The sequence below is a fragment of the Anomaloglossus baeobatrachus genome, chromosome 5, assembly GCF_048569485.1.
Source record: "Anomaloglossus baeobatrachus isolate aAnoBae1 chromosome 5, aAnoBae1.hap1, whole genome shotgun sequence".
NCBI classification, from domain to species: Eukaryota; Metazoa; Chordata; class Amphibia; order Anura; family Aromobatidae; genus Anomaloglossus; species Anomaloglossus baeobatrachus.
Window position 1 is genome coordinate 162,573,124 of NC_134357.1, and position 27,158 is coordinate 162,600,281.

The 27,158-nt window shown below is 43.2% G+C and overlaps 1 protein-coding gene across 1 annotated transcript in view; it reads left to right on the forward strand.

Moving 5' to 3' along the window:
- Window positions 1–27,158, forward strand: part of OPN4 (opsin 4) — a 215,802-nt gene that overhangs the window by 111,994 nt on the left and 76,650 nt on the right. The window contains exons 3-6 of the mRNA XM_075347269.1: window positions 8,715–8,848; window positions 12,438–12,641; window positions 21,959–22,130; window positions 26,095–26,256. Coding sequence (XP_075203384.1) covers window positions 8,715–8,848; window positions 12,438–12,641; window positions 21,959–22,130; window positions 26,095–26,256 — 672 coding nt within the window. The remainder of the gene's footprint in view (window positions 1–8,714; window positions 8,849–12,437; window positions 12,642–21,958; window positions 22,131–26,094; window positions 26,257–27,158) is intronic.

Here is a 27,158-nt window from a genome sequence, read left to right on the forward strand (position 1 = left end):
TAAGAATGGTATGGTGTCTTCCCATTGGCTGCGGCTGAACGCTGGCAACTTCAGCTGGAAGACACATGCCACCCACAGTCAGCCAGCGGTACTGCAGATCCCAAGATAACCCAGCCCAGTGGATGATCGGAGCCTGCGCCCACTGCTGCCACTGGCATCGACTCCTCTCCCATCACCAGCACTATCCACGGTAGGAACACGGCGCTGCCTGGCGATCGGGGCAGAAGTCACTGGAGCAGACTCCGGCGGTGACATAACAATACCCCCCTCCACGAGGGGCCTCTGGACCCTCAAAACCCGGCTTCCCAGGAAATTGGAGGTGAAACCGCTGGACCAGACCCTTAGCATGAATATCGCTCGCAGGGACCCATGACCTCTCCTCAGGGCCGTAACCCCTCCAATGCACCAAATAGTGTACCGCCCCTCTGACAATACAGGAATCAAGTATTCTCTGTACCTCATACTCCAAGTTACCTTCAACCAAAACAGGAGGAGGGGGGGCACTGACTGGGTGAACGGAGACAAGATATAACTTGAGGAGGGACTTATGGAACACATTCGATATCTTAAAGGACGGGGGAGTTGCAGGCGGAAAGCTGTGGGATTAATTACCTCGAATATCTCGTAAGGTCCACTAAATCTCGGACCCAGCTTAGCAGAAGGGACCTTGAGTTTAATATTCCGTGTGGATAACCATACCTTGTCCCCAACTCCAAGGCTAGGGCCCTTGGAACGTCTCTTATTAGCAGAGGAGGCTTGACCAACCTTTGCCTTCTTCAGGCTCTCTTTCACCTCGGACCAGATAGCCTTCAATTTGTCCACAGTTGATTCAGCATCAGGAGTATCCACCACAGCGGAAGAAAAAGAACCAAAACGTGGATGCAACCCTAAATTGCAGAAAAAGGGGGTAGTCTTGATGGATTCCTGATACTGATTATTGATAGTGAACTCAGCTAGCGGCAGATATTCCACCCAGTCAGAATAACGGTCAGACACATAACACCGGAGATATTGTTCAAGGGTTTGAATGGAACGTTCGGTCTGACCATTGGTCTCTGGGTGGTAGGCAGATGAAAAAGATAGCTCTATATTGATCTTTTTACAAAACGCCCTCCAAAATTTCGAGATGAACTGTGTTCCTCGGTCAGAAACAATATTTTCCGGAACCCCGTGTAACCGCACAATATGCCTAATAAACAACTTGCTAAGAGTTTCAGAATTGGGTAATCCGGACAGAGAAACAAAATGACACTGAATCTATCCACTACTACCCAGATACAAGTCTTCCCTTCTGAGGGTGGAAGGTCAGTGATGAAGTCCATGGAGAGATGTGTCCAAGGGCTTACTGTAGTAGGTAGGGACTGGAGAAATCCGACAGGGCGGGTACGGGGTGCCTTGGCTCGAGCACAAGTTTCACAAGCCAGTACATAGTCCTTACAATCTTTCGCTATGGTTGGCCACCAAAAATACCTGGTTACTAATCGAAGGGTATTGCCGATACCAGGGTGACCTGCCAGCACAGAATTGTGGGATTCCTGCAGTACCCGTAGGCAAAGTGAGGGGGCAACAAACAGTTTATGGTCAGGAGTGGTTTCAGGAGCTTGGTCTTGGGTATTCTGGACCTCTTCTATCAAATCTAAGGAAACAGATGACATAATAATGCCTTTAGCTAAAATAGGGACTCGTTCAGAGTTTTCCAACTGAGAGGGACAGAAACTACGGGAAAGTGCATCAGCCGAAACGTTACCACGAAATCAAATCTGGAGAAGAACAATGCCCACCTGGCCTGCCTAGGATTGAGTCTCTGAGCAGATTCCAGATAAGTGAGGTTATTTTGGTCTGTGAGATCTGTGACCTTATGTTTGGCGTCTTCGAGGAAGTGGCACCATTCCTCGAAGGCCGATTTGATTGCCAACAGCTCTCGATTACCAATATCACAATTTCTCTCCGTGGGAGAAAACTTGAGAGAAAAGAAGGCACAAGGACGAAGCTGAGTGAGAGACGGAGTACCTTGAGATAGCATCGTTCCCACTCCGACCTCAGATGCATCAACTTCTACTATAAACGGACGCATAAGGTCAGGCTGAACCAGAATCGGGTCTGAGGAAAAACAGTCTTTTAATTTTGAGAAGGCATGGATCGCCTCTGGCTTCCAATTAACCACTTCAGCCCCCTTTTTAGTCAAATCGGTGAGGGGTTTGGCAATTTTGGAAAAATCTCTAATGAATTTGCGATAATAATTAGCAAATCCAAGGAAATGCTGAAAGGCTTTCAGAGACTTGGGTTGCACCCACTCCTTAATCGGTCGAAGCTTAGAGGGATCCATGCGGAAGCCTTCTGCAGACAAGATATAACCCAGGAAATTAACCTCTACCTAAAAAAAAACACATTTCTCGTATTTAGCAAATAGGGAGTTGTCCCTGAGTCTCTGGAGTACAGTGCGGACGGACATGTTGGACATGTGACATAGCATCAGGAGAATAAATCAGGATGTCATCCAGATAGACCACTACATATAGACCACAGATATCCCTGAAAATGTCATTGACAAAGTTCTGAAAGACAGCCGGCGCATTACTTAACCCAAAAGGCATTACCAGATACTCATATTGTCCCTCTGGAGTGTTAAATGCTGTTTTCCACTCATCTCCTTCTCTGATGCGGATTAGGTTTCCGTATTTTTCGCTTTATAAGACGCACCTGATTATAAGACGCACCCCCAAATTTGGTGAAGGAAAAGAGAATTTTTTTTTTTAATGTTAAATGGGGTCCATCTTATAATGCCAGTGTCCCTCTAACAAATCATATAGGGTATATGTCCCTCATAGCCCCCCATCCTAAAATTATCCCCCTTAATCTGGATATGGCCCCCTTATATTGAATATAGCCCCCTTGTGATGGCACACGTTCCCCTGTGCTGCCTATGGTCCCCTATGGATTGCACACGTTCCCGTGTTAGATAACGCCCCCATGCTGCTGCCCATGGCCCCTATAGATCGCACAAGTCCCCCTGTGTTAGATATCGCCCCCATAGTGCTGCCCATGGCCCCTATAGATCGCACAAGTCCCCCTGTGTTAGATATCGCCCCCATAGTGCTGCCCATGGTCCCTATAGATCGCACAAGTCCCCCTGTGTTAGATATCGCCCCCATAGTGCTGCCCATGACCCCTATATAGATCGCACAAGTCCCCCTGTGTTAGATATCTCCCCCATAGTGCTGCCCATGGCCCCTATATAGATCGCACAAGTCCCCCTGTGTCAGATATCGCCCCCATGGTGCTGCCCATGGCCCCTATAGATCGCACAAGTCCCCCTGTGTCAGATATGGCCCCCAGGCTACTGCCCAAAGTAAAATAAAACCCTCTTTCCTTATCTCCTCCAGCGCTGAGCTCCCTCCTGTCTGGCTCCATGCTTCTGTTCTTCCACTTCCTGGTTCTCAGTGCGGTCATGTGATCGGCACAGCAGGCTGAGCTCTCTGCCTGCCTGATCACAGTGGAAGCAGGGACACGGGGAGAAACGCTGCAGGGGTAAGTAAAGATTTTTTATTTTAGAATGAGCAGCAGCCTGGGGGCCAAATCTAACACAGGGGTGGGCATGTGCGATCACACTGGGACGCAGGCTCACATAATATGCACCGCTGCCTCAGCCCATCACTGCGTGCGATTTCAGCACCATTGGAGATGGACAGCGGCTGTGCATATTATATGAGCGGGTGCAGGAGATCAAAGGCTGCAGCCCGCAGCGTTCAACTGCGCTCCAGAGCTGCTGCCCCCACCTCCCCTGGACGCTGCAGTGTACATATATATATACACACACACACCCCCCCCCGTATATTCGGCTTATAAGACGCACCCCCTACTTTCCCCCAAAATTTGGGGGAACAAAAGTGCGTCTTATAAAGCGAAAAATACGGTATATGCACCCCTGAGATCCAGCTTGGTGAACCACCGGGCTCCTATGAGCTGGTTAAAGAGATCGGGGATTAGTGGCAGAGGTGACTGATTCTTTACAGTAATAGCATAAAGTTCACGGTAGTCAATACAAGGTCGGAGGCCACCGTCTTTTTTATCAACAAAAAAGAATCCAGCGCCGACTGGTGACCTGGATGGTCACCTCTCTGCAGACTGTCTGCTATATAATCTTTCATGCCCTGACGCTCCGGACCAGAAAGATTATACATTTTACCCTTGGGGAGTTGGGAATTGGGGACCAAATCTATGGGACAGTCATAATCTCTGTGCTGAGGTAATATTTCAGATTCAGATACCGAAAACACATCAGCAAAATCCCTGAATGCATGAGGTATGAAAATAGGTTCAGCTCTAGTCAAGTTAACAGATAAAGACATGCATGTCTCCTGACACTCAGGGCTCCAGCGCACAATCTCACCCTGGTGCCAGTCTATGACCGGGTTATGTTTGCGCAGCCATGGCATGCCCAATACCATTACTGACATCAGATTCTCAAGAACAAAAAATGACGCAGTTTCTACATGCAGAGCTCCAACAAGCATGGAGATCTCTGGAGTTACAAAAGAAACCACACCCTGAGTGAGAGGTGTACTATCGATAGCAGATATTCTAATGGGTGCATTCAATCTTAGCAAAGGCAATCCCAGTTCTTTTGCTACAATAGTGTCTAAGAAATTAGTTGCAGAGCCACAATCAATGAAGGCCTGCAGCCGTACAGATTTTCCCTGGTGAGACAATTGGACAGGTAACATTAACCTCATAGGGTCTGCAGGAAGTACCTGGGTGCCTGAGAGAGTATCCTGGGGCCCACTCAGGCGCTGCTGCTCCTTTGGAAGCTATTGCCTCTGAGATCCAGGCTCTCCATGTTTGGCTCCACAACGTGATCTGCTCCCTTGCAGTCGACGGGACTCTGGACACGATGAGGTAGGTGCTGCAGGGGCTTGCTTGAACCTGAGCAGACCTGAGATACTGCACCTGCTGTGTAAGTCCATGAACAAGGCCAGAAAGTGTGTGCATCTGGTTTAGCACAGCATGGAGAGAATCCATTTTTTTTTTCTCTCCTTGTTAGATGGGCCAGAGATAATGTAACGCCTGCCTGGATCAACAGACTCAGGGGGGATGTAATGGACAGACTAAAGGGAAGCCACTCACCAAGCAGGACCCCCAGAACCCTGAAACCCTTTAACCCCTATACAGAGATTTGGAATTACACAGGGCCCTGGAGATCACTACCTGTGGAAGGCTGCAGTCCAATGAGAGTAGTGGTCAGGCAGGGTCAAACCAGGAATAGCAGAACAGGGACAGAATCGGCAGACAAGGACGTAATCAGAAAACGGAGCAGAGGTCAAATCCGGATCGGGCAGCGAGGTACAAAAACAGCAGGCAGAAGGGTAGTCAGAAAACACGCAGAAGTCAGCACACAGGAATCACAAAACAGAATAGGGCGGACCAGGAGCCCCGGGAAATCAGAACTATCTCTGGCAGTGGTCATGTGACAGGAGGGGGAATAAGAAGGATGTGGTGTCTTCCCATTGGCTGTAGCTGAACGCTGGCAACTTCAGCTGGAAGACACACGCCACCCACAGTCAGCCAGCGGTACTGCAGATCTGAAGATAACCCAGCCCAGTGGATGATCGGAGCCTGCGCCCACCGGTGCCACTGGCATCGACTCCTCTCCCATCACCAGAACCATCCACAGCAGGAACACGGCGTTGCCTGGAGATTGGAGCAGAAGTCGCTGGAGCAGACTCCGGCGGTGACATAACACATATATAATATAATAATAATATGTATCACTTATATAGTGCTATTAATTCCATGGCGCTTTACATACATTAGCAACACTGTCCCCATTGGGGCTCACAATATAAGTAAGGTCCCTATCCATATGTCTTATACCAAGATGGGGGGGCATATATTTATAAAAGGGGCCTAGGATGGGGGACACATATACCTGAAAGGGACCCAGGATGGAGGATATGTATACAAGGGTGGGGGACATATCTACCATGATGGACCCAGGATGGGAGACATAAATACCAGGATGGTGGATACATATGCCAGGATGGACCCAAGATGAGGACATATATACCAGAATGGTAAACATATATACCAGACTAGGGACATTTATATTAGAATGGGTCCAAGATTGGGGACCTATATAACAGGATGGGGAATATACAGGAAGATGGGGGATACAGATACCTGGATGGGGCCCAGGAAGATGGACATATATACCTGGAAGGGGCTAAGGATGGGGGATATATATACCCAGAAGAGGGCCAGGATGAGATGCTTTTGTTCAGGATGGGGGAAACGACTACATAATGAAAGGAGCATGAGAGTACCTGCATTTTCCAGACAGCCATCTTTACTATCTCATACATAAATTTGACTTGATTATTGTCATGTTACTGCATTGTTACTGTTTTTATCCAATCTAAATTTCAATTTTTATTATTTTGTTACTATTTTGTAAATCTCCTTTGCCTTCCAACACTGCCTGAATCCTTCTGAGATGGTTCTCGATCAGATTCAAACAAGTCTCCACTAAAGTCTGATCCTGGTCTCTTTGGCATGCTGCCAGTGTTGGTGCATACTGGTCATCTCACTTGACTATGCATCCAGCTTTTTCTTCTACTTTACCCACAAGTGTTTAATTGGGTTGAGGTCTGGGGACTGTGAACCATTTCTTCGCCAATCTCAACGTATGCTTAGGTCGTTGTCCTGCTGGAACACTATATAGTCCATTTCATACCAATAGAAGTCAAGTGTACGAAGTAACTCGTCTTGTAGGATACTCAGGTATGGCTCATCACTCAGACCACCATTGATTCTGGTCCAGTACCCAATGCCTTTGGCTGTGAAACAACCCCAAATCATCAGGCTTCCTCCACATAACTTGACAGTTACTTCAATTTCTCGATCCATTAACCCCTTTTTCCTTTGTTTCTTCCAGACCCATTTGCACGCATCAAAGCCTAGTCCATTGACTTTCATCTCATTGCTCCAAATGATCTGTTTCCAATCTTCTACTGTCCACCTTTCCTACTTCTTTTCAAATTCAACCCAATGCTTCTTATGATGCTATTAAAGTCGAGGCTTCTTCACCTTTTTTGAAGCCATCATTCCAGACTTGTGTAACATGAATTACACAATCATTTAAGAAAGGTGCCTGGGCAACGTGGTGTATACGTTGCTTGTTGTCAGATCCCTTGTGCTGCAGCCTCTGCTGCTGTATTACTGTGTGCCGCATTACTAATACTCATCTGTGTTTCAATACCTGATGTAACCACTGCTACAACTATCCGTACCAGCTATATCTGCCGAATCGCTGCTGCAACTATCTGAACCAACTGTATCTGTTAAACCACTGCTGCAACTATCTATACCAGATGTATCTGCTAAACCCACTGCTGTAAATATCTGTAACGGCCAAGCCATAGCAGCTGCTCCTGCCATTACAGAGACTGTCAGAGTCTATTACCTTGGGGCCAGCTGCCATAGCCCTAGTCTTCCTGAGTGGCACCTGGTCTCACACCTGCAGTGCAACATCCTCACCATTAGAGACTCTGGTGAAAACCTGGTGTGTTTCCATAGTCAAGCCCCCTTAGGTTTTCTATGTGCTGTAGCCCAATGGGTCCACTCACCCCTTACATTAGGGGTCCTGGTGCAAGACAGAGCTGGAAAAGGAACTGAGTGTCTTGAGAGAGTGTGCCTTAGGAGTCTTCAGTAGCTTATAGCTCAGTCTAGGCATATTGCCAACATCCCTCTAAGAGGAAAAAGATGTGGAACCGCTTGAGAAGGAGAATGACTTCCAGGGATTGTGATGTAGTACTAGGCTGGGTAATGTTTAGAGGAAAAAGAATTATGGAGGTTGGAACAACTGAAGTGAAGAATGTGTACTTAATGATGCTCTATGACAATGAAATGTCTGAGAAAATTTGTGCCCACTATCTAATGTACATTGTTCTTGCAAAGTTTATGTGTTCAGTAAAACCACATTTTTTATGAACTTGTGGTCTCCCTCAATGAACTGTGTACCTTCTGATCCTTGCCGGCTGAAACCTTCGGCAATATGTTGCCTGCAAAGTTATTCTGCCTTCGTAGTGCAACACCACACACCCAGCCAGGACCTTCATCTTCATGTAGCAAGCCGGGGTGGGGCAGACAACCACCTTGCCCACGATTACCACCTCGCACCATGTTATAGCCCATCAGATTAGTTATGCCACTGTCGTTCACCATTCAAAAGAATGAATCATGTATTGGATCATTATATTTCTGCTTTTGTCAACCCAAAACAGATCCAGAAATGGAAATTACTACTGACGTTAACATTACCGAACAGGAAAAATATAAGTATATATAGTGATTTCTTTATATGGCAAATAGTGCAATGTCTAATAAATGAAAGCTGGCTATATGTAACCACTGTGTTATAGTTAAGTAAAAAAGAATGCAGCTGGTCTAATTTGTAATCTTCATATTTGGTAATGAATGTTAATCTTATTAGACATGGAAAATACTGCTTATCCTGAAGCTCAGCATACTTCAGCCCAAATCCTGAAAATCAAATATTAAGGTCAGTGTTAATTTCCTCTTGGACACAGACACAAGCCTACTGTAGGCTGAACTCAGGCTGCATAATTAAAAACTGCTGAATCGAGAAAACTAATATGGAAGACCTTCAGTAGATGTTATATTACTTGGTCATCATAGATTTTGTATTTCTTTTACAGAAGTCGTAGTCTGCGATCACCAGCCAACATGTTCATCATTAACCTCGCCATCAGCGATTTCTGCATGTCCATCACTCAGGCACCAGTGTTTTTTGCAACAAGTTTACATAAAAGATGGATTTTCGGAGAGAAAGGTGATGTGGAAACTGGATGTTTTTTTTGTATTTACAGAATGTTAGAGACTTATTAATGGATCCAGAGATGTAAAAAAAAAATAAAAAAAAACAATATTCACCTCCTGGGCCTTCTCTGTACTCAGTACTAAGTCCGCTACCGCTCCTCTGGCATCATCATCTGATGGGTATTTAATGCTGCAGCCGATCAGTGCTGAGTATAGATGAAGAGCGCAGTTCCAGGAGAAATGTTATTTTTATTTTGATCACCTATCTTTGCTCATTAATAAGGAGTTATTCAGTAGTGGACATCACATTTTAGGGTGTTGTCCATAATTAGGACAAAAATACTGTTCAGAAACCTAAAGGCCGCTTTACACGCTGCGACATCGTTAGCAATATCGCTAGCGATCGCACCCGCCCCCGTCATTTGTGCGTCACGGGCAAATCGATTATGAAAATGAACGACGTGTCAACAATCAACGATTTGGTGAGTATTTCTGATTGTTAGCGGTCGCTCGTAAGTGTCACACGCAACGACGTCACTAACAAGGCCGGATGTGCGTCACGAATTCCGTGATCTCAGCGACATCTCATTAGCGATGTCGTTGAGTGTAACGGGGTCTTAAGTCTTATTGATGGAGAGCAATAAATCATCATGACAAACATAAAACTGAAATGCAATAATATAATCTTTAAAAAATTGACAAATAATACAGTGAGAGCTGTAAATGTGCTTGGCTAAGATATGTTAAGATTACAAGTAGGGTCCATTACACCAGGTGTCTGTTTTTCACAGAATAGCATAATCTGCTTCAATACTCTTCCTTGTAAAAAAAAATTGAAGCATGACATGATCCATTAAAGTCAAAGAGATCCTTTTTTAAATGTCTGTAAATGGATTAACTGCATTGCTAGAGAACCCCTCACTAGAATGGGGTACCAGTTCTCTGCTCATCCTATTGCACCAGGCGATCAATAGACAGGCGATCAATGTATTTAGTGATTAACCTCAAATATAAGACTACTAGCCTGAATTGGGACCAGTGAGATTTTTACTGTAGAGTTCTCCATACATATTAAATAGCTATGGATGATTTGGCTGATCATACGGTTGGCAGCTCTAGCCTGTGCGCTCTACAAAATAGTTGCTACTAGACATATCTGATGGCGGCTTATCTAAACGAGAATAAAAGTATCAGCAGTCCAAAATTGGCAATGCCAGATCCTTAACTCCCTGACAATCAATTTGACCTGGGCTCCCATGGACATTAGCCTTTTGATGAGTTTGGACAACATTAGTCCAATGTGTATGGGGGGCTTAGGACAGGACCCAGTGATGCCTGTTATGCAAAAGCCATGCTGCCATGTCTTAAAGGGAGTTTATCTGCAAAGAATGATTGTTCAAACCAAATGCTCGGTGAATCATGGTGTGGCCAAACATATATGTGCACTTTCCCACCTACTTGTTTTCTTTCTATCTCTGCCCTCCTTCTATTTTGATTACCAATTCTAGCTTTGCAGAGTCCGAGTAGGGCAGACATAGAAAAAAACAGGTAGGTGGGAAGCTATAGAATGGTATTCTTGTGTTGGAAAATTAAAACTGATCTCATTAACCAAACACCTCTGATATTTTACTCTGTGCAAATCATTATGGAATTTTTACCAAATGTCTTTCTGTACATAGAATGACATTATCAGTAATAGCTTGAGATCAGTTGTTGATTTAGAGATTGTCTAAAGATAAGAACCACTGGCAGCTACCTAGATTATGTTTTGCTTTCTTCTGCATTAACTCCATTGAAGAATAGGTTCAACCAAATGAAATTTTATGAACTTTAGTATGTACAGTTAGGTCCAGAAATATTTGGACAGTGACACAAGTTTTGTTATTTTAGCTGTTTACAAAAACATGTTCAGAAATACAATTATATATATAATATGGGCTGAAAGTGCACACTCCCAGCTGCAATATGAGAGTTTTCACATCCAAATCGGAGAAAGGGTTTAGGAATCATAGCTCTGTAATGCATAGCCTCCTCTTTTTCAAGGGACCAAAAGTAATTGGACAAGGGACTCTAAGGGCTGCAATTAACTCTGAAGGCGTCTCCCTCGTTAACCTGTAATCAATGAAGTAGTTAAAAGGTCTGGTGTTGATTACAGATGTGTGGTTTTGCATTTGGAAGCTGTTGCTGTGACCAGACAACATGCGGTCTAAGGAACTCTCAATTGAGGTGAAGCAGAACATCCTGAGGCTGAAAAAAAAGAAAAAATCCATCAGAGAGATAGCAGACATGCTTGGAGTAGCAAAATCAACAGTCGGGTACATTCTGAGAAAAAAGGAATTGACTGGTGAGCTTGGGAACTCAAAAAGGCCTGGGCGTCCACGGATGACAACAGTGGTGGATGATCGCCGCATACTTTCTTTGGTGAAGAAGAACCCGTTCACAACATCAACTGAAGTCCAGAACACTCTCAGTGAAGTAGGTGCATCTGTCTCTAAGTCAACAGTAAAGAGAAGACTCCATGAAAGTAAATACAAAGGGTTCACATCTAGATGCAAACCATTCATAAATTCCAAAAATAGACAGGCCAGAGTTAAATTTGCTGAAAAACACCTCATGAAGCCAGCTCAGTTTTGGAAAAGTATTCTATGGACAGATGAGACAAAGATCAACCTGTACCAGAATGATGGGAAGAAAAAAGTTTGGAGAAGAAAGGGAACGGCACATGATCCAAGGCACACCACATCCTCTGTAAAACATGGTGGAGGCAACGTGATGGCATGGGCATGCATGGCTTTCAATGGCACTGGGTTGCTTGTGTTTATTGATGACATAACAGCAGACAAGAGTAGCCAGATGAATTCTGAAGTGTACCGGGATGTACTTTCAGCCCAGATTCAGCCAAATGCCGCAAAGTTGATCGGACGGCGCTTCATAGTACAGATGGACAATGACCCCAAGCATACAGCCAAAGCTACCCAGGAGTTCATGAGTGCAAAAAAGTGGAACATTCTGCAATGGCCAAGTCAATCACCAGATCTTAACCCAATTGAGCATGCATTTCACTTGCTCAAATCCAGACTTAAGACGGAAAGACCCACAAACAAGCAAGACCTGAAGGCTGCGGCTGTAAAGGCCTGGCAAAGCATTAAGAAGGAGGAAACCCAGCGTTTGGTGATGTCCATGGGTTCCAGACTTAAGGCAGTGATTGCCTCCAAAGGATTTGCAACAAAATATTGAAAATAAAAATATTTTGTTTGGGTTTGGTTTATTTGTCCAATTACTTTTAACCTCCTAAAATGTGGAGTGTTTGTAAAGAAATGTGTACAATTCCTACAATTTCTATCAGATATTTTTGTTCAAACCTTCAAATTAAACGTTACAATCTGCACTTGAATTCTGTTGTAGAGGTTTCATTTCAAATCCAATGTGGTGGCATGCAGAGCCCAACTCGCGAAAATTGTGTCACTGTCCAAATATTTCTGGACCTAACTGTATGTTACTGTAGCTACAATTACAACACATATATCATAAAGTTCATATGCTAGACAAAAAATGCAACCATTATCATTCAACTAATAATTGTACTTTTCTCATTACTGTAGGTTGTGAATTATATGCCTTCTGCGGAGCTCTTTTTGGGATCACATCCATGATTACATTGATGGTGATTGCTGTAGATAGGTATTTCGTAATCACTCGGCCTCTCGCTTCCATAGGCGTATTGTCCAAGAAAAGAGCAGTGCTAATCCTTGTAGGTGTCTGGCTGTATGCTTTGGCTTGGAGCCTCCCTCCCTTCTTTGGTTGGAGTAAGTTTGGATGACTGATCTGACAAATAATATTAACTAGGCATCTCATTGGCCTATAAAAATCAGACAGGATATGCATGACAGGTTAAAGAGGGAAATTATGGTATTTCCTGTAATTAATTTCTCAAATATTTAATCAAAGATTAGGTTTCTTGGAAAAATTTTGCAGTGTTATTATTATTTTTTTATACTTGTTGTTTTTTTTAAAAAAAAAAGAATAGAAAAGTGGCATGTCAAAATATGCAACAACTGAAAGATTGAAGATATACTGACACATTCTATCTCATTTTAGCAATAGATTTATTCACTGGTGCATTACAGGACTGGAAAAATCATTTTAGATATGTAGTCAATGATAAGGCTTGCCTTTATTCATCACAAAACTCAGCTGTCAAAACAGGACAAAATACACTGTGTGCACAATTATTAGGCAAAAATGAATATTTAAGAGTAGAAAATTTTATCTTTGTTAGGAGAATAACTGTATGTGCAGAATTGTGTAACTATTAGTGTGCATAACTGTTATGCAACTGAATGAAAAACGTAAATTTTCTTATCTAAATTCTTTATCTCCATCTACAACTCAAAATGTCCGAATATACATTTATGGCAATTGTAAAAAATATATATCAGTGACCAATATAGCCTCCCATATTTTCAATATTAGTCATATTCCTTCAATCCATGAAGTCTGAGAGTTTCTTAACCTATTGACGATCAACTTTTTGGGCAGCACCAACCACAGTCTCCCAGACATTGTTCAGAGAGGTGTACTGTTTTCCTAAACCGTAAATATTTAGATTACGAGGGGCCCACAAGTTCTAGAGTTTAGGTCAGTTGAGGAAGGGGCAATGACATTACTCTTTCATCTTTAAGGCCTTTAGCCAAGCAGCGGAGACTTCCATGCATCCGATGGATCATTGTCCTGCATAGAAAACATTGTTTTCTTGAATGATGCAGTCTTTTTCCTCTACCACTGCTTGAAGAAAGTGACTTCTAAAAATTGACAGTAAATTAATGAATTAATTTTGAGTCCATCTTCACTCAAAAAGGTCCAACTAGCTCATCTTAACTAATTTCATTCAGTTCATACTAGTACTATACTGCCACATTGCTGGTGTCTGAATTGAAGTGAAGGTCTGTGCTTGTTACTATTGCAGACACAGGCACATCTGGTCTGTTAAGAGTCTCTCTCATATTATTGTGACACTCTGGACTAGCCAGGTAGTCACAGGTGGGCCATTGCACAAACACCTGCCCCTAAAAAGGTACCGGATGAGGATAAGGATGAGGATCACGGCCCGGGTGAGCTCCCTGCCAGAACCGCTGCTTGGTTGGAGTTGGGTCGATTCTGCGTGAAGGTGAGAGTGCAAAGCTTACAACAAGTGCTCGACTGGAAAGCAGAGGTCCGCAGGATGGTCGCGGTGGTGTGGGCTCGGGAGCAGAGGCTCGCAGCTGCGCTACAACGCCAAGACAAGGCCACGCAGACCCCCGCGGCGTCCCTCCTCAGTTGGGAGCTGGAGCCCGCCAGCCCTACAACAGGCGAACCCAATATGGTGCAGCTCATGGAAGAAGAGGTACCGGCTACTTTGCCCTCGCCGCCGTTCCCTTTAGCGGCCTACAGCCCCGGAACCTATTGCACGTGGATAGGAAGCCCGAATTGATCGTCCGACCATCGGCCAGTACGGTCCCCTGTGGGGGTAGCCGCCCTGAAGTTGCAAGTTTTACAAGTTTTGGATGTTTTAAGGACCCGCTGCTACGAAATCCTGTGTTCCTTTGTTGAATGTCCCCATGTTCCCGGGAGACGCTATCCGGTACTCCGGGTGGAAGGAGACGGACCCTGCCCGACTTGTTGAACGCCACTGCAGTTGGAGTCCCAGTGGGCGCCATCAGGGGTCGGGAGTTGAAGAAGTGAGGACAGATCCTGTATCAGAGCCTGGTTCACCGTACCAACACCTCAGGCAGTGGAGAACGGGGTCTTTATGGACAGTGTCACCCGTGAGGGAAGTGGCATTGGGGACCCGTGCTGCCGTGTGGTGGACTGAGGCAAAGTGGCCGGAGGAGGCTGCTCTGGCAGCAAAGTCCCATTTGTAAATAATTCCCGGACCACCCTTTTGGTCTCACAGCCTTCGGGGAGGCATGTTGGAGGATGGGCCTGCGGTAAAGTGATAGCCGAGGCCCCGCCACCACCACGACCGGTGGCGATCCTCCGGGTCCGGGGGTCCCCTGGACGAGGGGCCCCTGAGAGACAACTGGGTGGGGAGCTCTGTACCCGTCCCGTAAAGCAAAACCTGGGCCCGTTCCTGGACTGGGGAAAAGGGGGGCTGCCCATTTCTTAGGGGCAGCATCAAGGCTAGGCTTGCTTGGGTGGGCAAGCGGAAGGACCCGGTCCAGTTACCGTTATTAATAAAAATGTTTGATGTTTGCAACGGTTAAAGAATGTGCCTCCCGTAAGGGAAGATTTAAAAATATGCTTGAATTGTACAAAAGTTATTATAAATGTAAATATGTTTTATTCTTTTTCAGTTAAAAGCAACAAAATAAACCGGTGGTGGACGGGCAGCCCGTGGACGGTCTGCATTAAACCAAGGGGGAATGTGACGCCCTGGGCTAGCCAGGTAGTCACAGGTGGGCCCTTTCATAAACACCAGCCCCTAAAAAGGTACCAGTAGGCAACCTTAAAACCCTGAGTCACCCCTCTCAGGTTCTGACGTTCACACACAGGGGGCGGAGCCAGGCAGTTGGCCACGCCCACCAAGGAGTTCGGATGGCCTGAGGCGGGAAAACACAGAGAGATCTGCTTAGGAGGTAAAAGGGAGAGGAAGGAGAGGAGTAGGGAGAGAGTTAGGAGAAGACATCGGTCAAGGATCTGGGTCGAAGCCTGGACTCCCTGTGGCCAGAAGGCAGATGGTGGTGGCTGCCTGCAGGAACTGGGATTACAGCCGGTGGAACCGTAAGGGACTGGGACCGGGTAGTGGCCCGCCGGTACCGAACTGGGGAACCGATGGGAAACCGGAGCACCAGGAGGGGTACTCAGACCCAGTATGAGGCTCATAAACCACTGGACCGAGTTGAATTCACTGATTGGGGTCTGGACTTTAGGTTCTTTTCCACCCAAGACCCGACTGAAGACAACAGCCCAACCATAGGGATAGAAAGCCACCGCCCAGGCATCGAGATCCCACGGGCCAGCGTCTGCGGGCAAATGGGCTCTACCGGCACACACAAAGCTGGGGAGCGGACTACCATTGCTCAGGCATAGGAGTCACAATTCTACCAAAAGTGAGGTACAGGAGAAAGGCGGAAACCACCAACCTGAAACAGGGGAAAAGCGCAGCCGGCTGCGGGCACCATCCACCATCTTGTTTGGTTTACCAGAGACTCCAGTGTGTCTGTAATAGTGAGTACAACAGTGCCCTCGGGCCGCACACCGCACCAACATGCCAACACGCATCCATCATCCCCCCTCTTCAGCACCCTCAGGACCCCGGGACCATCAACCCCCTACCCACGGAGGGGTCAACACCAAGCTGCGTAACACCGTCCCCGGGAGCCTAGTCAACGGCAGTGGTGGTGTCCATCCATTTACCACAACACGTGTATGGCATCACGAACTTAACCACCAAAAACAACCGCGGCCTCGGCCGTGGACCTCCCCACCGAACACCACCCCTCACGTAGCACCAGCATCCCTTCAGAGCGACGTGACCCCCGGGTCCGGGAGGAGCTGGAGCCACCCACCGACGAGCCCGGATCTGAGCGGCTCGGCAGCCGGCCGAGCCCCGGGGCGGTACATTATCAATCAATAAAACTTTTCACAAATCCATCTTCAGTTATTACTTTGCCCAGTCTTGACATGTCAACACCTGTATCTTGTTCAGTGGAGGTCAGGTTTCAGCCCTCCTTACCTCAACCATGTCACTGGTCCCTGGACATGTTGTATGTCTGGGCACTCCAGGGAAGCTACAGTTTTGGGATATGACAGAACTGGAGAATAATGGGATCCTGGTCCCTTCAAGTTTGATCCTTCTCAAATATTTGGCAATTAACCCCTTCTTGACCTATCACATAGATAGGTTGTATACCTGCCTTTGATGCAGGCTTGCACGCTGAGCCTGCATCTTTCCCCTGCAAATGATGGCTGATCTGATCTGCCCGTAGCTGTTAACTAGTTATATCCCGCTGTCAATGTCAGATTCAGCAGGAATCGCCCCATTCTTCGCTCCCATAATGTCATCTTGGGGAGTCGATGGGTTGTCATCACAGCCAGGTCAGCAAAGGGGACTAGTAAATACAAATAAAAAGAAAAAAAAAGATTTTAAAAATATAAATAAGTAAAAAAAAAACACAAAAGGTCAAATCACCCTCCTTTTGCCCCATTGAAAATGAAACAATAAAAAACTACACATATTTATTATTGCTGTGTTCAGAAATGTCCAATATATCAAAATATAAAATAAATTAATCCAATGAGTAAATAGCATAAAGAAAAAAAAATAAAACCCCCAGAAATAATTTTTTTGTGCCAAAATGCAATATGAGGCGATCAAAACATCATATCTACCCAAAAAGCTATAAATAGAAACACCAGCTTAGAACACAAAAAAATAAGCATTACTTAGCCCCAGATTCTAAAAAATAAAAATCTTACAGTTCACGTAAAGTGCACCAAAAACAATTGAAAAAAAAAAAACTTATGAATTTTTTTCACCATTTAATTGAAAAAAATAAATAAATAAATTACATGTTTGGAATCTATGAACTCGAACTGACCTGGAGAGTCATACTGCCAGTTAAGTTTTACCATATAGAGAACATGGTAGATAAAAAACAAACAAATAAAAAAAAACAGTTATGGAATTGTGCTTTTTTGCAATTTCACCGGACTTGGAAATTTTTTCCTGCTTTCCAGTACACTGTATGGAAAAATGAATAATGTCAATCAAAAGTAAAGTTAGTCTCTAAGAAAAAAGCCCTCATATTGACGGAAAAGTAAAGAAAGTTATGGCTTTTGGAAGAAGGGGAAGAAGTGAAAGCACAAAAACAGATAATCGCAAGGTTACGAAGGGGTTAATGTGCATTTTTTTTCATGTTTCACATTTTTTGCGACCCTGTTGACTATTTGCAACAAAACCTTTGAAGGTGCTGTGATTGTGCTCCATTGTCTTGTAACAATCTGCCTAACAATTCTGTACACCTTGATAAAGAGTGATGATATCTTTAGATCTTACCCAACTCATTACACAAATACACATCACCTCATCTGCTTCATCTCATAGCATTTGAGTTTATACAGATTGGAGTTGGAAAATATGATACAAATTATGATGTAAGGGACTGTTTATGGCGAGGTTTGCTTCGTGTTTCCAAAGCACCCCATAACAGTGCTCCTGACTGTGTATGGGTGAGCTGAGGATTGGCTGTCAACCCTCTATTGTAAGAAGAATACGACATCTTTCCTGGAATTCCTCAAAGGCAGTTTCAACAAATGATAGCAGGAACAATACTTTCCATATAATTCTTTTGTGTCATATAGAGGCATTCCTCTTATAAGTACCATACACTGCATTTTTATGGTATAAATGAATTACAAGTGCAGGAGTCCTTCCAAGCTTCCTAACTCTGGTCGTCATCTTTCTTAACGACCACTACTACAAGTGTATGTCTGCGCCCCTTCCAGGGCTGGCTAACATGGTTCCCTTGTACCCCACTCCTCCCAGCTGCCTTGGAGCAGTGCGCCTTCCACCGTTCTGTTGTGCTACAGCCGTACTCACTGTAGATTGGTAGATATTTGTATCCTATTCATTCTAACTCCACACTTCGGCTGTATTAGTAATATTTGCAGGTAGAATACTTTGGTCACTTGCTAATCCTTAAAATCTTGTGTCGCTAAACACACTCTCCACTTGTGGCTGTCTCCGAAACAGCAATATTTCTTACTCCTTCAGAAGCCTCTCTCCAACTCCCTTGCAGAACACCAACTTCCTATATAACCATCTAACAACTCCCAAACCATGTGATGACCCTACAGTTAAGCCTGTCAGTACCATATTACGGTATATCAAACCCCTATATAACACAAGTCAATACATAATGTTATTACAAAGTCTTCAGAAGAGGTGCCGAACAACTTTCCACTCCTTTACAATGATATGGTCACTTGTGTAATAATTGTTCACACCATATATAGATTGGGTTAAAGGGGTATTCCAATCTCCAAGATCCTATCCTGTTATGTAGTAAGTGTAATAATAATAATATTAATAATAAAAGAAAATACCTCCAACTAGAAATGTAGTATAGTTCTCCTGATATAGCCATGTCTCTTACCTCCTGTGCAGGGCATTTTAGCTTATGTATCCATGGTTAAGTCCACTCATATAGTTACAGTTAGTTAGTCAGTTAGTTGCTTGTGGTCGCATGGATACCTAAGCTACAATGCCCTGCACATAATGTAAGAGACATGCCTATATTAGATGAGCTATACTACATTTGGGTATATGTTAATATTACTATTATTACACCTTCTACATAACAGGATAGGATCTTGGAAATGGGAATACCCCTTTAAATAAGCCCTAGGCCTAGTGAGTATGGAGAGACATGTTGGTGAGCTCGGGGAGGGAACTTGGAGGGAAGTTGCCCAGTTGACACTTTTCCTTGAGTCAGGTGCATAACCAGTGATAAATCTGTAAAGAGGTGTGTGGGGCATGGACAACCAATTTCCTGAGCCACCAACCACACTGTTAGAGAATATATGAAGAACAAGATAGTAGCAATCAGAAGACAAGATTCTGTGACCAATATGCAAACAAAAAAGATGTAGAGAAGATTTATGAAAGAAATAAAGCCAGTTTTTTGGTGTTAAACAGTCACATTTTAAAATAAATGTTGTGACTTTAATTGGCCGCTGCACTTATTTTGGAAAGTAATGAGGTTTAGGATGAAGGTGCATGGGCTCAACAAATGTACTATCATTTACATACGAGATAGGTGTAAATTCTATCTGAAATCTAGGCCAACTCTTGATTGACGTATGTTTATTTTTTGTGTTACAAACATCCCTAAGAAGTGGGTGATATTAAAGTCAACATGGGCCAAAAGGTTTAACTATAATTTACACCCAATATTGATGGCAAAAATCTATTCGAGCTCATGACTGGCATAGAATTCCTTTTCTGGCTTGTGGCAGCCCAATGATGCACCATGCATGCGCCTACTAATATATTTGGCTTCTCTCACTCCTGTAGGCTTTGGTTCAAAACTTGCATATAAAACGCCAGTTTAGATTAAATATACGAGCCAACTTTATCCATTTGTACATTAACCTAACTTGACAAATAGGATTAACGTAATGAACATACTTCACTGTTTGCCAGTGCGCTGTCATGAATTCTGAGAGCATCAAAGAAATAATGTAGTTTATACAGTCACAACTAAAAAATTGACACCCTCGAGGTATAACTAGAGTGATACTTAGCTTTCCTATATTAGCATAAGATGAATAGCCTGAATTGTGTAATAGTATCATGCTGATATTATACATTTCTGAACTGTACATTAATCCTGCAAGTTGCCCATTCCAAGGTTTCCCATAGGTACACTGCTGATTAATTGATTTCTCAATTGAAATGTGCAATTTGGTGTTATAAGACCCTTGTGTCACATTTACAGAAAAGTATAGGAGATAAGTATCTGATTAATCCAATTTGATAGCAGGAATCCCAAATCTTCCATATGAAGCTGTGGTCAAGCAATTGCTCTGCTGCTGCAGTCAAACTTTATGGAGCTGCATGAGAAAGCTGAGAAAGCCTTGTCTAGCCTTCCATGGAAGTTCCAAAGAGTCTGAATGATTGCCTACATGATTGACTACACAGCCAAATCGGAATCGGATCATGGTGGTCCTAGTAGTTGTTCTGTTCAGACACTTATCGCCTATCCTGTGAATAAGTGATAAATTTCCATCTTTAGGAGACAGATGGGATGAAAAGAGAATAAGACATTTACGACATAACAAATGTTCTTAACATATAAATACAAATATATGATTTAAATTATATTAGTTAAGAGTTTAGGCATACTTAAAGGGTTAAGGGCCATTTACACGCTGCAACATCGCTAACAATATATCGTCGGGGTCACAGTGTTTGTGACGCACATCCGGCGTCGTTAGCAACATTGCAGCGTGTGACAACTATGTGCAACCTTAAACGATCGCAAAAGAGGCAAAAATCATTGGTCTGTGACACGTCGCTCATTTACCAATAATCGTTGCCTGGTCAGTAGCGAGGTTGTTTTTCATTCCTGCGGCAGCACTCATCGCTATGTGTGACACCGCAGGAACGAGGAACAACCTCGTACCTGCGGCCACCCGCAATGACGAAGGAGAGAGTTGGGCGGGATGTTCGTCCCACTCATCTCCGCCCCTCCGCTTCTATTGGACGGCTGCCGTGTGACGTCGTTGTGATGCCGCATGAACCGTCCCCTTAGAAAGGAGGTGGTTCTCCGGCCACAGCGACGTCGCAGGGAAGTAAGTCCGTGTGACGGGTGTTAGCGGTGTTGTGCACCACGGGCAGCGATTTGCCCGTGACGCACATCCGACTGGGGCGGGTACGCTCGCTAGCGATCTCGCTAGCGAGATCGCAGTGTGTAAAGTACCCTTTAATCCCATGTCCATGATCCTTTCCCAATATGGAGTAGGCATAATAATAATATTAGCAAATACCTCCAATTAGAAATATAGTATTCTCCTGATATATCCATGTCTATTACCTCATGTGCAGGGCATTGCAGCTGAGGTATCCATGGTTACATCCACTCATATAGTGACAGTTAGTTAGTTGCTCATAGTTGTAACCATGGATACCTCAGCTGCAATACCCTGCACATGAAGTGAGAAACATAGCTAGTCAGGAGAATTATACTACATTTCTAATGTGAGGTGTTTGCTGATATTATTATTATCATGCTTACTACCTTTTGGGATAGGTTCTTATATATGGGAATACCCCTTTTAAATATCAGTGCAGTAATACTCTGTATACTATCCAAGATGTCTATATTTCCAGAACACTTGTCAATGATTGTCAGATAATGAAAAAATTATAACAATCATTTGTAAAAGATCAAAGAAAATAAGTTTAACAATTTAGGCCAAGAGTATGTGATACAACTAGTAGTATTTCTAGAACTTGTAAGTTTAATTTATTATTTCTATGACATATAGATTTAGTCATTTCATTTTCTCTGCTACTAAATATCATGACACTATTGTAATACAATCAATTGAAATAAACTCTCTTTTTCCTTTCTAAAAGGTGCCTATGTCCCTGAAGGACTCTTCACTTCCTGCACATGGGACTATATGACCTTCACGCCATCTGTTAGAGCATACACAATGCTCCTCTTCTGCTTTGTCTTCTTCATACCCCTTTTTATCATTATATATTGCTACATTTTTATTTTTAAGGCCATCAAGAATACTAACAGGTGATTTATTTACATCTATTTGTGACAATGTAGTTGACCGAAGATATATTTACACATATTGACCATCGCCAACATTATATTTCACGAAAGTTATACAAGCAACCTTTTGCAATGTGAAGGAGGCCAAAAATATTATTTTAATATAAATGAATATGGATAGATCAACCTAAATGATTCTTTTATCTTACTGACTGTCAATATCTTGATTATAATTTTATAGTGGCTTAACTATGAACTACCTGTGAAAGAATCTTCCCTATGTGATGTGGTTACTCACCTAGCTTGGTGCTGAGGTAGCACACAGGAACACTTTCCATTTAAATTTTCAAAATGTTTATTCAAACAACACAAACTGCATTTCAAAAACATCACACAGGCTCTTCCAACTTAAAGGAATACACCTGGTACACAGTTAGTTTAACTCACGGTTTGCTCACACAGGTTCAGATTGAACTTCTCCTCAGAAGTATCCCAGTGGAGCAATGTCAGCCTCCACTCACTGACCCTGGTCAGTATACACACACATCTCCAGAGGTACCTTGTGGAGGTATCACAAACCTCCATGCACTGACCCGGTCAGAAGAAGTGAACCATCTTTTCTCTCAGAGAGTTCCTTCCAGAGGCTTCACAACCTCTATCCATGGTCCCTGTCAGGATAAGCTAATCCTCCTTCTTTTACGATTCCTTCCTGAAGACAACACAGCCTTCTTAGGCTATGTGCGCACACTGCGTCTTTTTGACGCTGCGTTTTTGTGTGTTTTTGGCCGCTAAAAACGCACAAAAACGCACCTGCGTTGAAAAAACGCATCAAAAACGCATGCGTTTTTGCCGCGATTTGGTGCGTTTTTGGCTGCATTTAGCTGCGTTTTTGATCTCTGCGTTTTACTGCGTTTTTCAAATGCATTGCATGGGCGGAAAACGCAGAAAAACGCAGGAAAGAACTGACATGTCCATTTTTTTTTTTTAACTCAAAAACGCAGGTAAAAAAAACAGATGTGTGCGGACAGCAAAAATGAAAACTCATAGACTTTGCTGGGGAAGCAAAGTCCTGCAGTTTTGAGGTCAAAAACGCACCCGAAAAACGTGCAAAAACGCCGCGAAAAACGCACTGTGCGCACATAGCCTTACACTGACTATGTGTCAAGCAATCAATCTCCATTTGTATGCATGAAACACACCCATGGGCAGAGGTGTGTGGATAGAAAGACCATCCTGTCTCTCTATCTACAAGTGCATCTCAATAAACTTGAGTATCATCAAAAAGTTAATTTATTTCAGTAATTTAATACAAAAAGAGAAACCCAATATTATATAGAGTCATTACACACAGAACGATCTATTTCAAGTGTTTATTTCTGTTAAAGTTGATGATTATGGCTTATAGCCAATGAAAACCCAAAAGTCATTATCTCAAAAAATTAGAATGTTATATAAGACCAACTGAAAGAATGATTTTAAACTCAGAAATGTTGGCCTACTGAACAGCATGTACAATAAATGCACTCAATGCTTGGTCAGGCTCCTATTGCATGAATTACTGCATCAATGCGACGTGGCATGGAGGCGATCAGCCTGTGGCACTGCTGAGGTGTTATGGAACCCCAGGTTGTTTTGATAGCAACCTTCAGCTCGTCTGCATTGTTGCGTCTGATTTCTCTCATCATCCTCTTGACAATACCCCATAGATTCTCTATGGAGTTTAGGTCAGGTGAGTTTGCTGGCCAATCAGTGGATCTACACCAGCAGATGACATGGCTCCTCAAACCATCACTGATTGTGGAAACTTCAGACTAGACCTCAAACAGCTTGGATTGTGGCCTCTCCACTCTTCCTCCAGAGTCTGGGACCTTGATTTCCAAAAGAAAGGCACAATTTACTTTAATCTGAAAACAACACCTTGGACCACTGAGCTACAGTCCAGTTCTTTTTCTCCGTGACACGGGTAAGACGCTTCTGGCATTGTCTATTAGTCATGAGTGGCTTGACACAAGGAATGTAACAGTTGTAGCCCATGTCCTAGATACGTCTGTGTGTGGTGGCTCTTGAAGCACTGACTCCAGCAGCAGTCCACTCCCTGTGAATCTCCCACAAAATTTTTGAATGGCCTTTTCTTAACAATCCTATCAAGGCTGCGGTTATTCCGGTTGCTTATGCACCTTTTTCTACCATACTTTTTCCTTCCACTCAGCTTTCCATTAATATGCTTGGATACAGCACTCTGTGTGCCAGTTTCTTTAGCAATGACCTTTTGTAGCTTACCCTTCTTGTGAAGTGTGTCAATGTCTGCCTTCTGGACATCTGTCAAGTTAGCAGTCTTCCCCATGATTGTGTAGCCTACTGAACCAAACTAAAGGACCATTTTAAACACTTAGGAAGCCTTTGCAGGTGTTTTGTGGTAGTTATTCTAATTTTCTGAGATCATGACTTTTGGGTTTTCATTGGCTGTAAGCCATAATCATCAACAGAAATAAACACTTGAAATAGATCACTTTGTTTGTAGTGACGCCATATAATATATGTGTTTCCCTTTTTGTATTGAATTACTGAAATACATTAACTTTTTGATGATATTCTAATTTATTGAGATGCACTTTTATCTGTAAAACCTGTCCCTGGAATGCCATAATAAGCGTCATGGCACTACAGGTACCAGAGAAGACATGTTAAACCATAAAAATTGCTTTCCTTGCGTGGCCAGAACGGTCAATATAGACAAAAATGTTTATGGCTGTCTCAGTTGATTATTTACTCATTGATCATTCCTTCAAAGGTTGTTCAACCATCCACCTACTTCTATATAATCTGTATGACCCCTTTAACTGTATGAAGTTTAGTCAATGATTTGTGAAAATAGCAACATAGACATGAAAGTATAAGTAGAATAAAATTATGTGTTGATTAGGGCTCATTCAGACTTCAGTTTTTTATGTATGAGTTCTATCCATATTTGCACTTATACATTTTACAGTCTATCAGGTTGTTCACATGTCAGTGTAATTTTGTGGACTGATTCATCCACGCAAAAAGAAAGAAAAATGTCCGATTTCAATCCGAGTCACAGAACAATCTCACCAATATAAGTCTATGCTCCATAAAAAGACAGCACTCAGATGCCTCCTGTTTACTGCCCTTTTTTTACGAACTGATAGTACCATGATATACCTCCATCAGTTTTCTTTTGTACCTAAAAAGTAACGAGACTCTGAAGGTAAAAACTGACTCGTTGACCAAATTCCAATGAATGTCTGATCCAGCACAGCAATGAGACTCAGATCGTTTTTGTGTATGAGAGCATAAGCTGATGTCTGAATGAGCACTTAAGGCCTTGTTACACGCAACAATATCGCTAACGAGATATCGCTGGGGTCACGGAATTCGTGACGCACATCCGGCATCGTTAGCGACATCGTTGCGTGTGACACCTACGAGCGACCGCTAACGATCCGAAAAAGGGCAAAAATCTTTGATTGTTGACACGTCGTTCCTTTCCCAAATATTGTTGCTCATTTTGGATGCTGGTTGTTCGTCGTTCCTGAGGCAGCACACATCGCTACGTGTGACACCCCAGGAACGACGAACAACAGCGTTTCTGCGTCCTCCGGCAATGAGGTGGGAATGACATTAATGCGGCTGCTCTCTGCCCCTCCGCTTCTATTGGTGGCCCGCTATGTAACGTCACTGTGAGGCCGCACAAACCATACCCTTAAAAAAGAGTTTGTTCCCCGGCCACAGCGATGTCGTTAGGAAGGTATGTGCGTGTGACGCATACTAGCGATATTGTTAGCCACGGGCAGCGATTTTCCTGTGATGCACACACAACGGGGGCGGGTGCGATCGCTAGCGACATTGCTAGCGATGTCGCAGCGTGTAAAGCGGCCTTAAGTCAGACAAATATCTGGGAAATTAATATAACTCATGTTATAATTTTTGTCTATTTTTTTCAATGTCACTTTGTCTATTAAAGGGCTGTTCAGAAAATCGGCTCAGATGATAACAAGGAATCTCACAAACAATATCAGAAAATGAAAAATGAGTGGAAAATGGCAAAGATTGCTTTAATTGTCATCCTCCTTTATGTTATTTCATGGTCTCCTTATTCAACCGTGGCATTGGTGGCATTTGCCGGGTAATACTGTCACTTTAATACTTATGAGTTATGTTTATTGACTTTAGATTATGGTAAAATTTCTTACAAGTTGGAGTACAGCTTGTTACCTATAATAACCTACATGTAGACTACCACTTTCACATTCAAGCTTGTATCAGCACTTCTTTGCCTTTTTTGTTTGCTGCATCTTACAAGCTAATGAGGTCATAATAAATCCATACAATGAAAATCATAGTATTAGTGAGCGGAAATTATTCCTGATCCAAGATCTAGTCCTTCATGGGATAATGAAAAGAATATTGAGCTTAATTCACACCTTGTTTTTAATACAGTTGGCGGTATATAGATGGAAGAAAAAAGAACCCAGGTGAATACTCTTCTTCAGTATCACTAAACTTCACAAGGGCTGACATCTGCTTTTCCTATGTTTCAGCCAAATTTGCACCTGAGTTTTCTTTTAACCCCTTAACAACCTAGGACGTACAATTAGGTCGATATATATTTGGACAGTGAAACAAATTTAGGGTTTTTTTTACCTGTTTACTAAAACAAGTTAAAGTTATAGTTATATAATAGACATGGACATAAAATCCTGACCTTTAGCTTTCATTTGAGGGTATCCACATTAAAATTTGATGAAGGATTTAGGAGTTTCAGCTCCTTTACATGTGACACCCGGGTTTTAAAGGGCCCAAAATTAATTGGACAATTGACTCAAAGGCTGTTTCATGGACAGACATGGGCAATTACTTTATTATTTCATTCTTAATTAAGTGCATAAAAGGCCTGGGGTTGATTTGAGGTGTGATGCTTGCATTTTGAAGGTTCCGCTGAGAAGCAAACGTGGGGACAAAGGAGCTCTCCATCCAGGTGAAACAAGCCTTCCTTCATCTGCGAAAGCAGAAAAAAGATCTGAGAAA